At 36.9% G+C, this 14,415-nt stretch overlaps 1 protein-coding gene across 1 annotated transcript in view; it reads left to right on the top strand.

Annotated features, from left to right (window-relative positions):
- Nucleotides 1-14,415, top strand: part of BAIAP2L1 (BAR/IMD domain containing adaptor protein 2 like 1) — a 131,243-nt gene that overhangs the window by 81,169 nt on the left and 35,659 nt on the right. The window contains exons 4-8 of the mRNA XM_020965294.2: nt 7,512-7,573; nt 7,681-7,752; nt 11,175-11,312; nt 11,849-12,001; nt 13,198-13,365. Coding sequence (XP_020820953.1) covers nt 7,512-7,573; nt 7,681-7,752; nt 11,175-11,312; nt 11,849-12,001; nt 13,198-13,365 — 593 coding nt within the window. The remainder of the gene's footprint in view (nt 1-7,511; nt 7,574-7,680; nt 7,753-11,174; nt 11,313-11,848; nt 12,002-13,197; nt 13,366-14,415) is intronic.

The following is a 14,415-nucleotide window of genomic DNA, read 5'->3' as shown; positions in this document are numbered from 1 at the left end:
CTTTTGCAAATGGTTCTCTATAGCAGACCATATCTTTGCAGTAATGTAATTGAGTAAAAGATGCTGAAAATACAAAATCCTGCTGATTTGCTAATTATCTGTTGATCATTTTTTTAAGTGTTTGACTCTAGGCAAAATGCAGTTTTGAAGGCTGTCCTCCGCCACAGATCTCTCATATTATAGGCCAGGCCTAAGCTAGCCCAGTCTAGTAATTCAAGCTTGAGGGTAAAGATGCATGCAATAAGGTATGTGTGGGTCATAAAATGCAATTAAGATCAACTTTACTGGTAATATATTAAAAGAATCAAGTTAGAAGAATCCTGAATCAAAATAAAACACTACTCTTTTGACATGAATTCTCACCTAGCTGTGTCTTTTTTATACTACTGTAAGCAAGACAGTCAACTGGCTTCTTTCCCCCTAATGTTAAAGAATCATTGCAGTATGTGTATATTTCCCCTGGTGTAAAGTGCTAGGCAAGGTTGAAGAGAGTGAGGGTATATATAGGGAAGGAGGTAAGACTCCCCAGTGATGATCTTAATGGCCCATTTGCCACAGACAAATCCCCAGCACAACCACCAAAAACAGCAGCATGATGAGCAAATTCAAACCACATGTGCATATTTTTAAATCCCATAAAATTCCTTGATAAAAGTAACTACAAAGATAAGTCTCCAATAGGCTTCAACAGCTTATTAACATACAGCAAGGTATAAATCAAACTTTGTTGTTCAGTCATTTCAGTCGTGTCTGACTCATGACCCCATTTGGGGTTTTCTTGGCAGAGATACTGGAGTGGTTTGCCATGTCTTTCTCCTGCTCATTTTACAAATAAGGAAACTGAGGCAAATGGGGTGAAGTGACTTGCCCAGGGTCACACAGCTAGGAAGTGTCTGAGGCAGGATTTGAACTTCCTGACTGCAGACCTGAGATGTTATCCACTGCATAAATCAAATAGCAAGCATTTATTATATACTTGTGGCATACTGGGCATTATGCTACATACAGGGGTCAAAGTCCAAAAAGATGGAACTATCTCCACTATCAGGGAGTTTACATTCAGTCAGCAGATACAGTATGGTTTTGGTAATAAACGAATATGTTCTTTCAATCATAAGTGATATACATGTTTCTACTAGGGCAACTGAGTAAGGAAATATACATGGAAAAAAAGTTTGTTGTGTTACATTCAAATGGATCTGTGATGCGGTTATTACTTTCAGTGATGCAGAATCAAGTGAGATAATATATGAAAAACGCTTTGCAAACCTTAAAGCATTATATACATTCTAGACTTATTATTATTATTATTATTATCACAACCTATTCATGCCTGGCTATCCTATGTATTCCCATAAATTAACTGCAGGGTTTCCATCCAATTTGTATGTTGCATAACAAAAATTACTTACTGCAGACTTATGACCATTATTCAAACAATACTGTTGGGAAGAGGGGAAGGAATGTAGGCATGCGTGTGTGTGTGTGTGTGTGTGTGTGTGTGTGTGTGTGTGTGTGTGTGTACATACACATGTATACATGCATGAGTAAATGAAAAAGCATCTAAGTTTTTATTATGTCCTAAGCACTGTACTAAGTGCTGGGAATAGATATAATAAAGCTAGACAGTCCCTGATATCAAGGAGCTTACACTTTAATTGAGGAGTCCACAAATAAAAGAAAGTTAAACTGTTAGGCAGATTGAAAGGCCTGGAAAAGTTCCAAGAGTGTAACACATATGGAATATCGTGTTTTTAATTCTGAGCATTATGTTTAGGACCTACCACAGAGGATCCAAAGGAATGCAGCCAATGTGAGGGAATCTTGTCATGTGAGGATCATTTGATGGAATTAGAGGTATTTATCCTGGAGAAGGAAAAGGAAAACTTATGGGAGAGAGTTGAAGGTTGACATTTAGAAGGATTACATTTGTTCTGCTTGGCCTCATAGGGCCTAACTCTTGGAGCCGTGGATGGAAGCTGCAGGGAGACAGACTTCAGCTTACTGTAGGGATGAACTTCCTAATCATTGAAATTGTTTATCCAAAAGTAAAATGGGCTATCTTCCCTAAGAGGAGGTAATAGATCTCCACAGGCAATCAACAAGCATTTATTAGGCACCAACTAGGTGCCAAGTATTATGTTAAGCATGAGGAATACAAAAAAAAGTAAAAAACAGTCTCTGCTCTCAAGGAGCTCGATCTAGTAGGAGAGACAGCATGCAAATAACCATGGATAAAAAAGATGTTTGATCTAATGAAGATAATTAACAGAGGGAAGACACTATTATTGAGGGCAGTCAAGAAAGTCTTCTTGTAGAAAGTGGGATTTTAGCTGGGACTTGAAGGAAGCCAAGAAGGACCGAAAAAACTCCAGGTATAAGGGATAGCCATTGAAAATGCCCAGAGCTAAGAATGGTGTGTCATTGTGGGAGGAACAGCAAGGATCACTAGATCACAGAGTACATGAAGGTGAGTAAGGTATAAGAAGTAGGGTAAGGCAGGAGGGGGACACGTTATAAAGGGCTTTGAACACCAGAGGATTTTATATTTGATTCTGGAGGTGATAGGGAGCCACAGGAGTAGCTCTTCACATGGAGACTGAGCATTTATCAAAGATCATAGATTGAGATCTAGAAGGAGCCTCAGAAGCCATCTGGACCAAGCCTGCTTTTTTTTTTTTAAAGATGAAAGAAACTGAGTGCCAGCAGGGCTTAAAGGATTTGCCAAGGTCATATAAGGTAGTAATCGAAGAGTCAGGGTTTAAACCTAGGTCCTCTGAGAACCATAGCCAATGCTGTTTCCACTGCACCATGTGAAATGTTGTGGAGGAGCTTCTGTTAAAAGGTAGAGTGGATTAGATGCCCTCTGAGTTCCCTTCTGATTCTAAGTTCTGTGAAGAGTATGTATGAAACAAGCCTGTTTCTGTAGAAGAAACTTAATCTACAATGAGGAAGACTTTATCAAAGGTTTTGATAGTCTGGGTGTTCTGACTATTTCTGCCAAAAAAGTTGGCAGTTCACAGTGGGAAAGGAAGAAATAAATATTTGAAGATAATAAATGCGCAGCTAGGTGGCAAGTGGATAGGATGCCAGGCCTGGAGTCAGGAAGACTAATCTTCCTGAGTTCAGATCTGGCCTCAGAAACTAGCTGTGTGACCCTGAGCAAATCACTTAGCCCTGTTTGCCTCAGTTTCCTCATCTGTAAAATGAGTTGGAAAAGGAAATGGCAAACCACGCCAATATCTCTGCCAAGAAAACCCCAGATGGGATCGCAAAAGAGTCGGACACAACTGAAACAGCTAAATAACAAGAAGATAATAAATCTACAGGGGAAAGGAATAAGCATTTATAGAATGCCTACTATGTTCTAGGCTCTATACTAAGTGCTTTACAAATCCTATCTCAATTGATCCTCACAACTCTGCAATACAGGTGTTATCAGCATCCCCATTTTGCAGTTGAGGAAACTGAAACAAATAGATGTTAAAGAGGCTTGCCCAGGGTCACACAGTGAGTAACTGTCTGAGGCCAGATTTTTAATTCAGGTCTTCCTGACTCCATGCCCAGAGTTCTATCCATAGTGCCACTTAGCTGCCTCATAAATCTACCAGTGAGCTCAGTATAAAAGCAGTTTGTCTAAGTCCTCTTTCCAATGATAGCTTTCAAATTCAATAACCATTATGTAAATAAGCTACTACTGTTTGAAAATCAGTTCTGGAGTTGAATGAGCAAAAAGATCCTGGTAGGTACCATTTTGCACCTATAGATAGATAGATACATACATACATAGATGGCTGTGTGTGTGTTGTGGCAAGGGTAAAGGACCAGCAGATACAGTGAGCAGATTGTGCCATTGTGCTGTTCTGTTTACATATCTAATGATTTAATGCCATTTGCCTTGATCACAGATCCTAGTTCTAGATTGTAGTCTTTAATTTGGCACCTACAGTTGGTATATTTGGTTAGATTTGCTTAACTGCTTTTTTTCCCTCTTTTTCTTTTCTCTTTTTATCCTTTGTTACCAGGGCTAGCTCTCTGGGTAGGAAGGGGAAATAAATATATTCAAAAATAAATGTGATGACTCAAATGAAAAGATATGAGAAGACACCTCCAACCTACCCCTTCATGAAGGTGGGAGGTACACAGGTTACACATTGTACATGGTTTTGGGACTTTTTCAGTGTATTGATATGTTTTGCTGATTTTTCTTCTGCTTTTTCTTTTTGTTACTATTTGTTATATAGGATGGTTCTACGGTAAGAGGAGGGGGAGGGATACTAGGGATAACTATGAGAATGTAAAAAAGAGAAGATATCAATAAAAACCTTTTTTCAAGTGATATAAAAACAAGGCATCAATTAAAATTTTCGTGAAAATCACAGGACTGGAAAAAAAATTTAACATTTGGTTCCTTGGTGTGCAATTCAATTAATTGTGAAAATGCAAAGACATTTTCTGGTGGAGGTATAATATCTTGGACAACATTAAGAATCAAAGTATGAACCACAAAACAATCTTTTAAATATGCTATATTTTTATGACTTTTCTATTCTTTCCTGATCCAGATTTAGTCAAAGGAAAACCCTCCAAATGGTCTAAGAAATGTTCCTTACTTTGTTTGGCATATACATTCTCCATCTAATATGCATCTACTATATTTAGCATACTGCCAGGATCCCACACATCAAATGGTCCCAGAACTATGTATAGCATATTCATTCTGTGCATAACATACATACATACATATATATACACTGTATCTAGCATACATCAAGGATCTGTGATTTGGGCACCAATGCATACATATAACAACCCTTCTATAACTTAATAGATACATTTTCAGTACATCTTAGGAAGTTGCCCAAGTTTCAGAGAGGTTACATGACTTACCCTTTGTCACATATGTGTCAGAAGCAAGATTTGAACTCATCTCCTTCTGACTAGCTCTTTTCCCATTATGCCATGCCTCCCCCCCCCCCAATAGCTAACATACCTCTTTTCATAGGTCACAGATGTAGAGCTAGAAGGAACCTTAGAGGGCATTTCATTTTCCGGATGAGGAAGCCTGAAGCAAGCACATACATCTTAAGGACTTGCCTAGGATCACACAGCTAATAAGTGTCTGAGGCAGATTTTGAACCTGGGTCCAGTGCCCTATCCTCTATGCCACACTTAAAAGTTAAATTACAACTTTACCAAAAATTTACTGAAATTTTAGTGACTGATTTTTCATTTGCATATGACATGGCTTCAAAAATTTTTTACGCTTTAAATTTTTTGTAATATCAGTATAACCAGTATCATAAAGGGCCTTGAGTCTATGTCATAAGGATCAGTTGAAGAAACTGGGCATTTTAGCTTGGAAAAGAGAATAGTCAGGAATACTGACAGCTGTCTTCAAGCAGTTAAAGACCTATCATATGTGGGTGTTATTAGACTTGTTCTGTGGGACCCCCAGAGGTGCCAGGAACAATGAATGGAAATTTCAAGGTGGTAAATTTAGGCTTAATGTCAGGGGGGAAAAAACTTCTAGCAATTAGAATTATCTGAAAGTGGAGTGGGCCTCCTCAAGATTGGATTCCTTATCCTTGACCGTTTTCAAGAAGAATCTGGACAACCACTTCTTGGCTTTTTAATAGAAAGGGTTCCTTTGGTATGGATCAGACTAGATGGTCACTGAGGTCCCTTCTAACTCTCAGAGTCTGGGATCAGATCACAAGCATGGAGCTAGAAGGTTTTAAGAACGAAACTTAAGAATACACCTAGTAATCATCTAGGCTGCATGTTCAAAGTGATTGCAATGAATGGGGAAAGTGCTGACTCTAAAGTCAAGGGCCATGGGTCTGTATCTAGGCTCTGCCACTTACTACCTTTTATTTTGATCCTTAGGTTTACCATACTTCCTCTTTGATTGTTCTTTTAACACTCCTTTATTGCTTTCTTTTTTTATTTATTTTATTTTTAATTATGAAATAAAAGAAGCATTTCCATAGCATAGTATAATTTTTTTTAAAAAATGATTACACATGAAACTGCAAATCTGTTACTTATAACTTGCTATTCCTTTTAAATATATAATAAAGTTATCGTGTAAAGTTCTTTTTTTTTTAACCTACCTCCTGGTCTAGAGATGGCTACCATTAGATACAAATAGGTACATATGTGTGTGTGTGAAATTATTCTATACATTCTTCTATTTATCAGTTCTTTCTCTGGATGCAGATAGCATCTTTCTTCATATGTACTTTATTTTTAATTTGTGTCTTTATAATAGTCAAAATGATTAATTTACTCAAAGTCATTCCTAAAACAATATTGCTGTTACTGTCATACAGTGTTCCATTGGTTCTGCTCATTTGCTAAATGAACTAGGTCAACATTCTGTCAAAGGTAGTTGGAAGTCAATGATCCCTGCTCATTTGTCTCCCTTTATTTTCAGTTACTTATTATGCACATGTTTGCTTCTCTACTCTGTAAGTTCAATTACTTTGGGGTGTTTTTTTAGCTTCCATATTTTTCTAGCATCACACCACTGTTTTCTGCTGAAGACATTTGATGGAAAGTTGGTCATATTTAACCATGCTAGAGTAGCAGAGCAAAAAAGATATACATCCCAATGACAGCACAGATATATGCACTATGCAAACCAGAATATCTTTAATATGTCAGAAACTTATAGCCAGGTCTTTGGGAAAAGGATGATCCAAAATATCTACAGTTCCTTGCAGCTTCAACATTCAATGAGCTACAGCTTGCCCCCAATGAGTGAAAATAATGAATCCTGTGAAATGGGCACATTATTCAAATTTGCACTGCATATTTCTATTAGAATAGTTCTAATTCAAATACACTTCACTAGATTCATTATTCATATTAATCTGGACCTCCCTGTACTTTGTTTTTAAACATTCTCTTCTATGTGAATGGCTCCTGACAGAATTTTTTGCAGTTGTTTCAGTAAATTGATTAGCCTTATGTCCTATGAGATGTACGTTCAAATAGTGTTCATGCTTCTAACTACAACAACACTACTTTGTTCTGTGATGAAGAACTTGCAAATGTTAGAAAAAGGAAGTAATCTCTTCCTTTAACCCTGACAAATAATCAGATTATCTTTGAAGATTATACTTTAAAAAAAGCTATAATCTGGTCCTATAATTAGTTACTGTAATCATCCAGGTGATTGTTTGTCAGATACAACATCTGGGGCAAAGCATAGTGAGCTTGTGTTAAAAGATAAAAGACAATATACATTTTAAGAAGTCATTTTATGTTACATACCCTTGTAATGTCTCAATACTGCTGTGTTTGGTAGAGCAAGAGTTCATAAAAAGTGCCCCCACACACACACTATCCTGGGGAGATTAGCTATGAAGACCCCATTGCCAAAACGGTTTTCTTAGAAGATAGTTTCACAATGACAGCACAGTTTTGATATATAGTTATAGCAATTTTATATCAAATTCTGAAATGGAAATGTTATTTTTCAATATATTTGGTTTTATTTGTAGGACACGTCCTTATAGAGATTTCAAATACACACAAGAAACTCAATGACAGTCTTGATGAAAACGTAGGTGACCTTTTTCATATTTGCCTTTTTGAAATTCATTCAACATCATTTTAGAATTTTCAACAACTATTTTTAAATATACCATGTGCTATCTTTCCTTTCTGTAGTTCAAAAAATTCCACAAAGAAATTATACATGAACTGGAGAAGAAGACAGAACTTGACGTCAAATACATGAATGTGAGTACACTGATTTATTTCTGTCATGAGAAGCCCCAGATTTCTACTGGTGAATGTCACCAAGGAAGTAACCTTCAGTTTCCTAGCCCCAAAACTTGGATGGAGTTTCTTCCTTTCTTCCTTTTGTTCTTGCATTCTGACTTTCTTACTCTCTCGTCTTTCTTCCTGTCTTCCTCCCTCCCTTCCTTCTTTCCTTCTTTTCTTCTGAGCTTGTTTTTAAAAGATACTCAGCTCCCTATTTAAAATGGGTAGAAGAAATATTATAAGAAATCATTAAAGCTTTTTGCAAATTTAATAGCTACCATTTATATAGTGCCCACTAAGCACTGTGCTAAGCACTTTTTATAAATGTTATCTCATTTACTCAATTAATTTCATTTATTTAAATAATTACTTTGATTTATTTAAATATTCAATTTAGGCAGCTAAATGGCACTGTTAGTAGAGTGCTGGACCTAGAGTCAGGCAGGCCTGTCTGTGTTCAACACTCACTAGCCATGTGATCCTGGGTAAGTCATTTAACCTGTTCGCCTCAATTTCTTCATGTCATGAGAATTAAATGAAATAATAATCATGGTCATGATAATAATAAAGACCTGAAATCAGGAAGATCTGAGTTCAAATATAGCAGAGGACATGAAATCAGAAGGAGCTGAGTTCATCATCTGGCTTAGTGGCCTTAGTGGTTCCACTCAACTTATGTTTGCTTCACTTTCCTCAACTGTGAAATAAAGATCAATATTATCCTTAGGATCTAATGAGATATTTGTTTGGTATTTTTTTTAAGTGCTTAACACAGTGCTAATCCTTGAGGTGTTTTACAAATATGTATTCCCTTCCTCTTTCCCCCCCTTCCCATTCACCAATCTAAATAAACACTTTTAGCCTTTTCTTTGTTCACACCTCCATCCTTTCAATAAGAGTTTTCTTCAGCACTCCTAGAACTTCCATTCCCATCCCAAATCTCTGTCCTTTATGCTCCTATAATTATACTATTACCACCAAGCAGAGCTCTCCATATTTGGCCTTTCCCCTTTTCTGTTAATACAAAAGGCTACTACCATTTTTTTTTTCACTTTTGATGTGACCTTTGGGCTCCCAATCACCTTATCAGAGCCCTTCCCAGCATTGTCCTTACATTCCCTTTTCCAACATCCACCTAATCTACTGAGCAGGTTTTGGTTTGGTTTTTTTTTTTTTACAATTCAATTATCTTGCTAAAGATCTTTTGCAGTCCTTTTTTTCCTAAATTTCTTTCATTGAATCTCTTGTTTTCTTCCATCTTCTGGCCCTTACTGAAACCTGACTCCCTCCTACTGTCCCTCCCTTCACCACCCTTTCTCTCATTCTCCACCCTCTCTGGTCCCAAGTGGGGAGCCAAAATGCTTTTTATTCCTCGTTGGCCCTCCCACACTCTCCCTCTACCAGCTTTGCTAGATCCTGGTGATTATTATCTATGCACAACTACCCCTATCATTCATTCATTCATTCTCTCTCTCTTTCTCTCTCTCTCTCTCTCTCTCTCTCTTAATGAGCCCTGTGCTAGGCTCATAATTCTTTTCTGAGTCACTTGTACTCATACTTGAAGACTTCAACCTCTATAATGATGTTTCCTCAGTCTACTCACTTCCCATGACTTGTTCTTCCATTCCACCTCAGCTACACACAGATGGCCATACCCTTGGTCCACAAGTATTCCATTTCCATGTTTATAAACTCTGAAATTCCTTTATCTGATCACATCTTTTATCATCCCATCTTTTTCTATGCCTTGTGATTTTGACAGCTATTCCCTCTGTTCCCTCCATTCTTCCCTGCTTTATCTCTCCCTTGACTCCAGTCTGTCTTCCATTCAGGTGATTTTTCTAAAGTGTGGGTCTGACCATTGTCACCCCCAGCCCAATGGGCTCTAGTGGCTTCCTGTTAACTTCAGGATCTAATATAAATGCCTTTGACATCTAAAACTGATCTTAACTTGACCCCTTTCCTACGTTTCCAGACTTTTTATACCTTACTCTTCTCCATATACTCAATACTGCCCTATTTACAATTCCTCAAACAGCACACCCTATCTGCCATCTCTATGCCTTTAAACTAACTGGAATATTCTCACTCCTCAATTCAGCCTCTCAATTTCCCTATTTTCAAGATTCAGCTCATCTCCCCTACTCCAGGCCATTCCCATTTCTCCTACCTGCCTTCCCCTCATAGAGTGCCTCCCATTTCTTCTCTATATATCTTACATATTGTCTCATTATATTAATATTATGACATTAAAATGTAAGTAAGCTCTTTGAGGGCAGGAGCTGTTTGCTTGTTTACTTGCTTGTTTACTTTCCTTTTTTCTTTCTTTGCTTATTTCTAGCACTTAGCCCAGTGCCTGGAATGCACATTTGCTTAATAAATGCTTGTCTTTTTAACTTGACTTGACTCTTCCCACTTCTGTCTTTAAGGAATCTTTTAGATTTTCTTTCAGTAAAGAAAGCTGTAAAAGTCGCTTTCCCTTCCCATCCAGCCCATCCAGAATAAAGTTAGAGCTACTCACCATTGAAAACTATTACCCTCCATTACAGTGCCATTAAACCAAAGACATATACAAATGCTAACCACACATACAAATCTACACATAAAGACAGTTATAACTAGACTATACTGTGATCCTATTATTTCTTAAAAATACAAACTCAATTTTTTTTCTTCTTCTTGGGAGTACAGTAGATGGGACAGTTAGCTATAACAATGACCCCCCAAAAAAGAGGGCTATTGAAACATTTTTTAAATACACATTAGAGAACAGAAATTCAGAAGGAGGCAACAACAAACAGGACAGTTTTGAAAGTAATATGTGGAACATATTGTATACTTAAAGTAAAAAAAAATAGTAAGCAGTGTAAAATGGAGATTCACCATTTCACATACAATCCTCTTTTTTGTGTCAAAACTGTGTTTGTGTCTGTGTGTGTTAAGGGTGGTGTTAAAAATGAAAAAAGATAATTGTTCTTACTTTCATAGAGTTTCTAGCTAAGGTTTTAAAACATACAAACAGTTCTTTAAATACAGAACAACTTACATGCAATATTGACATAGCACTTTATAATATGCAAAATGTTTTACTCAACTTTCCCATAATTCTTCAGGATAGGACCCAGATTTTTTCTACCCATTTTATAGATGAGAAAGTTGAGGTTTACAAGGGTTAATTGACTTGCTCATGATCATGTAACAAGTGGTGGAGCCAGTGCCCAAGTCTCCTCAAAGCAGAGTTTTTCCATTCCAACAGGCAATTCTTCACCTCCCCACTATAATTATAAGGTGCATCAGAGATGCAAAATAGAGGACCTGGCCCTTCATTAAATGCTAATTGATGGTGATAATTGGGTAACCATTTATATCGTGTTTTTGGCATAATGTTTTAATTACAGGCAACTCTAAAGAGATACCAAACAGAACACAGAAGTAAATTAGATTCTTTGGAGAAATCTCAGGCGGAGTTGAAAAAGATTAGAAGGAAAAGTCAAGGTGGAAGAAATGCCCTAAAGTATGAACACAAAGAAATTGAGGTAAATAGAAGATTCCTATCTGATTTTTCCAATTTCACTTTTAGGGGCTGATTAGATTTATTTGTTTCTTTGCCTGAAAATGATTCCTGGTAAATGGTAGGCTTGTCTATCTCAATCTTTATCTACTTATATTCTACCTGATAAGATGAATGATGTCCTAATTTGACATAGTTTAGAGCAATTAGTAATCAAAATTTAAAGGCTGTTGAGTTTTCTACAATTCATAAGTAAAGCCTAAAAACATTAGCATTTTTCTCCTGAATCAAACTGAAAATGTGTGACACCCAATTGTCCAGTTTGACAATGGATCATCTTAAAATAGGCTCTTAAATTATCTTTTTGAGATCTGATGCAGCAAGGGTATCTACATTTAACATTCACTATTTTCAAATTTTAATTTAACAAAAAATTAACCAACATTACCCAATGTCAAAATATAAATGTTGAGCTTGTACTGTGAACTTGGATTCTTTGATTAGGATGGCTTGATTTTTATCTTTCTTATAAAACTTGTATAATTGCCATTTTTTCCTTAGTATGTGGAAACTGTAACCTCTCGTCAGAGCGACATCCAAAAATTCATTGCAGATGGCTGCAAAGAAGCTCTCCTTGAAGAGAAAAGGCGATTCTGCTTTCTGGTTGACAAACACTGCTCTTTTGCTAATCACATAAATTACTATCACCTACAGGCAAGTATAAAAGGAAAATAAGGCTGTGAGGGTGCTAGCAGTCTTATTTCCAATTTCCTTCTAAATACAATTCCCTACTTACATAGGATTGTAACATCATAGATTTAGAGTTGGAAGCCACGCCATATGCTCCAACCTCTTTTTATTACTAAGGAAACTAAGACCTAGCGACGTTGAGTGACTTCATCAAGGTCATGCAGGTAATAGGCAACAGAAATAGAATTTCAACTTGGTCCTTTGACTCAAGAATCAGTCCTCTTTCTACTATATCACCACACTGTGTTCTGCATATACACATATGTGTATATATGCAGGACATATAGTGTATTAAAAATATGCAGATGTTTTTGCAGAGGGCAATGTGGTGATATAGTAGGACAGTATACATCGTATATAAGTTTATAGCAAATATATGCTTCATGTGGCATATATAATATGTATATGCTGCATACCATCTGTGTATGTGTAAATATATACATACAATATGAAATTGGTTTGAACTTTTTTTTCCCCTTAATATGTATTTAGGTAACTTGGACAACTCTAGAAGATATTTTTGTATTTTCTATTGTACAGTACAGAGTACATAGTAGATGTGTTGTTGTTTGGTCGTTTAGTTGTGTCTGACTCTTCATGATCCCATTTGAGGTTTTCTTGGCAAAGATCCTGGAGTGGCTCTACCATTTCCTTTTCCAGTTCATTTTACAGATGAGGAAACTGAGGCTTAACACAGTTAAGTGACTTGCCCAGGATCACACAACTAGTAAGAATCTGAGGTTGGATTTGGACTCGGGTCTTTCTGATTCCAGGCCCAGCACTCTATCTACTTCACCATCAATAAATATTATTGAATTCACTTCAATTCAAAGCCTATGTCTTTTTGAGTAAGTAAGTGATGATTTTGTTATGTGTGGCAAAGGCAGCATCTGGAGCATGAGTGGAAAGAATATTGAACCAGAAGTTAGAAGGCAGGCATTCCTGTCCTAAGCCTGCCGGTAACTAGCTGTGCAATGATGGTCAAATCTCTTATCCTCTCTGAGCTTCAGTGTCTTTCTCTATAAAATGAGAGGTTTGGACTAGACAGTTTCTAAAGTCCCTTCCAGCTCTATAGTTCAGCATTGTAGGAGATGTCTTATCTATCACCAAGTTCCCAAACAAAACAAGTTCCTCCTTAATTCTTTCTTTTGGTTTTACAGTCTGCAGAATTACTCAATTCTAAACTACCTAAATGGCAGGAATCTTGTGGTGATGCCACCAAAGTGCCAGAGAAGATCATGAATATGATAGAAGAAATAAAGACACCGAGTTCCACCCCAGTATCAGGAACTCCTCAACCTTCACCAATGATAGAAAGAAGCAGTCTGGTGGGTACTTTTATTTCCATTTCTATATTACTATGTGTTTAGGCATAGCTTTTTCTAGAAGCCAGTCTAACCCAAGAAGTATCCTAGTATAATGAATAGAGCACTGGGCTTGGAAGCAGAAAGACTTGGGTTCAAATCCTGCTTCTGTTACATACTAGATGAATGATGCTGGACCAATCGCTTAACCTCAGTTTCCTCACCTGTAAAATGAAGGGGTTGGACTTGATGACCTCTCAGGTCCTTTCCAAGTCTAAATCTTCTTTCCTGCCGGACAGTGGAAATTTAGCACACTTCCAAGAAGAAGCCACTCTTTCTGAAAAGATCCTTTCATTCCTTTCTTCTGCCCTTCTCTCTAACCTAGGTTTTGAAATTATCTGTGGGAGGTTTGCAGCATCACCTTAAACAACATTCTCGGTGCTGTGAACAATTTGATTTCTGTTTCTAATTCTTTGGAGATCCCAAGATTAAAGCATTTATTCCAATTGGGAATTTGCAAATATCTGGAACTAGAGATATGAAAAATTATTATGTTACGTGCCTCTAACATCTGTTAAGACTAATGTGTACAATAATATGATGCAAAGATCAGTGGCCAAAAAAATGAATAAAAATAATAGGCAATGAGGTATAGTGGATGGAGATCCATCTTTGATATCTGCAAACCTCAGGTTCAGGTCCTGCCTCTTACACATACTGACCGTGTGACTCAAGGCAAGTCAGTTAACATCCCAGACTCTTATTAATGTACTAAGATTATAAATTGCCAGTCTCTTCCTTGATAAAGGGAGCTTCCTCACTGAGAGTTTCCTGTACCAGTGAAATCACAATCGTCTGGTCCAAATCAAAATTATAATAATGCTCTGGGTTCAGGTTGGGCTTTCTAATAAAGACTTTAAAGCATTTAATCCATTAACAAACATGTATTAAGTTCGTGCTGTATGCCAGGTGCTGAAGATACAAATGCAAAGAAAGAAACAATCACTATTCATTTTATTATTTATTTAAGGTCTCAGACCTTACTTGTGTTACAATCCCAAGAATTTATGACTC

Source organism: Phascolarctos cinereus, unplaced genomic scaffold, assembly GCF_003287225.1.
Source record: "Phascolarctos cinereus isolate Bilbo 61053 unplaced genomic scaffold, phaCin_HiC Scaffold_4;HRSCAF=312, whole genome shotgun sequence".
NCBI lineage: Eukaryota > Metazoa > Chordata > Mammalia > Diprotodontia > Phascolarctidae > Phascolarctos > Phascolarctos cinereus.
Note: the sequence above shows the minus strand (reverse complement) of the source record. Positions and strands in the feature narration are given on the sequence as shown.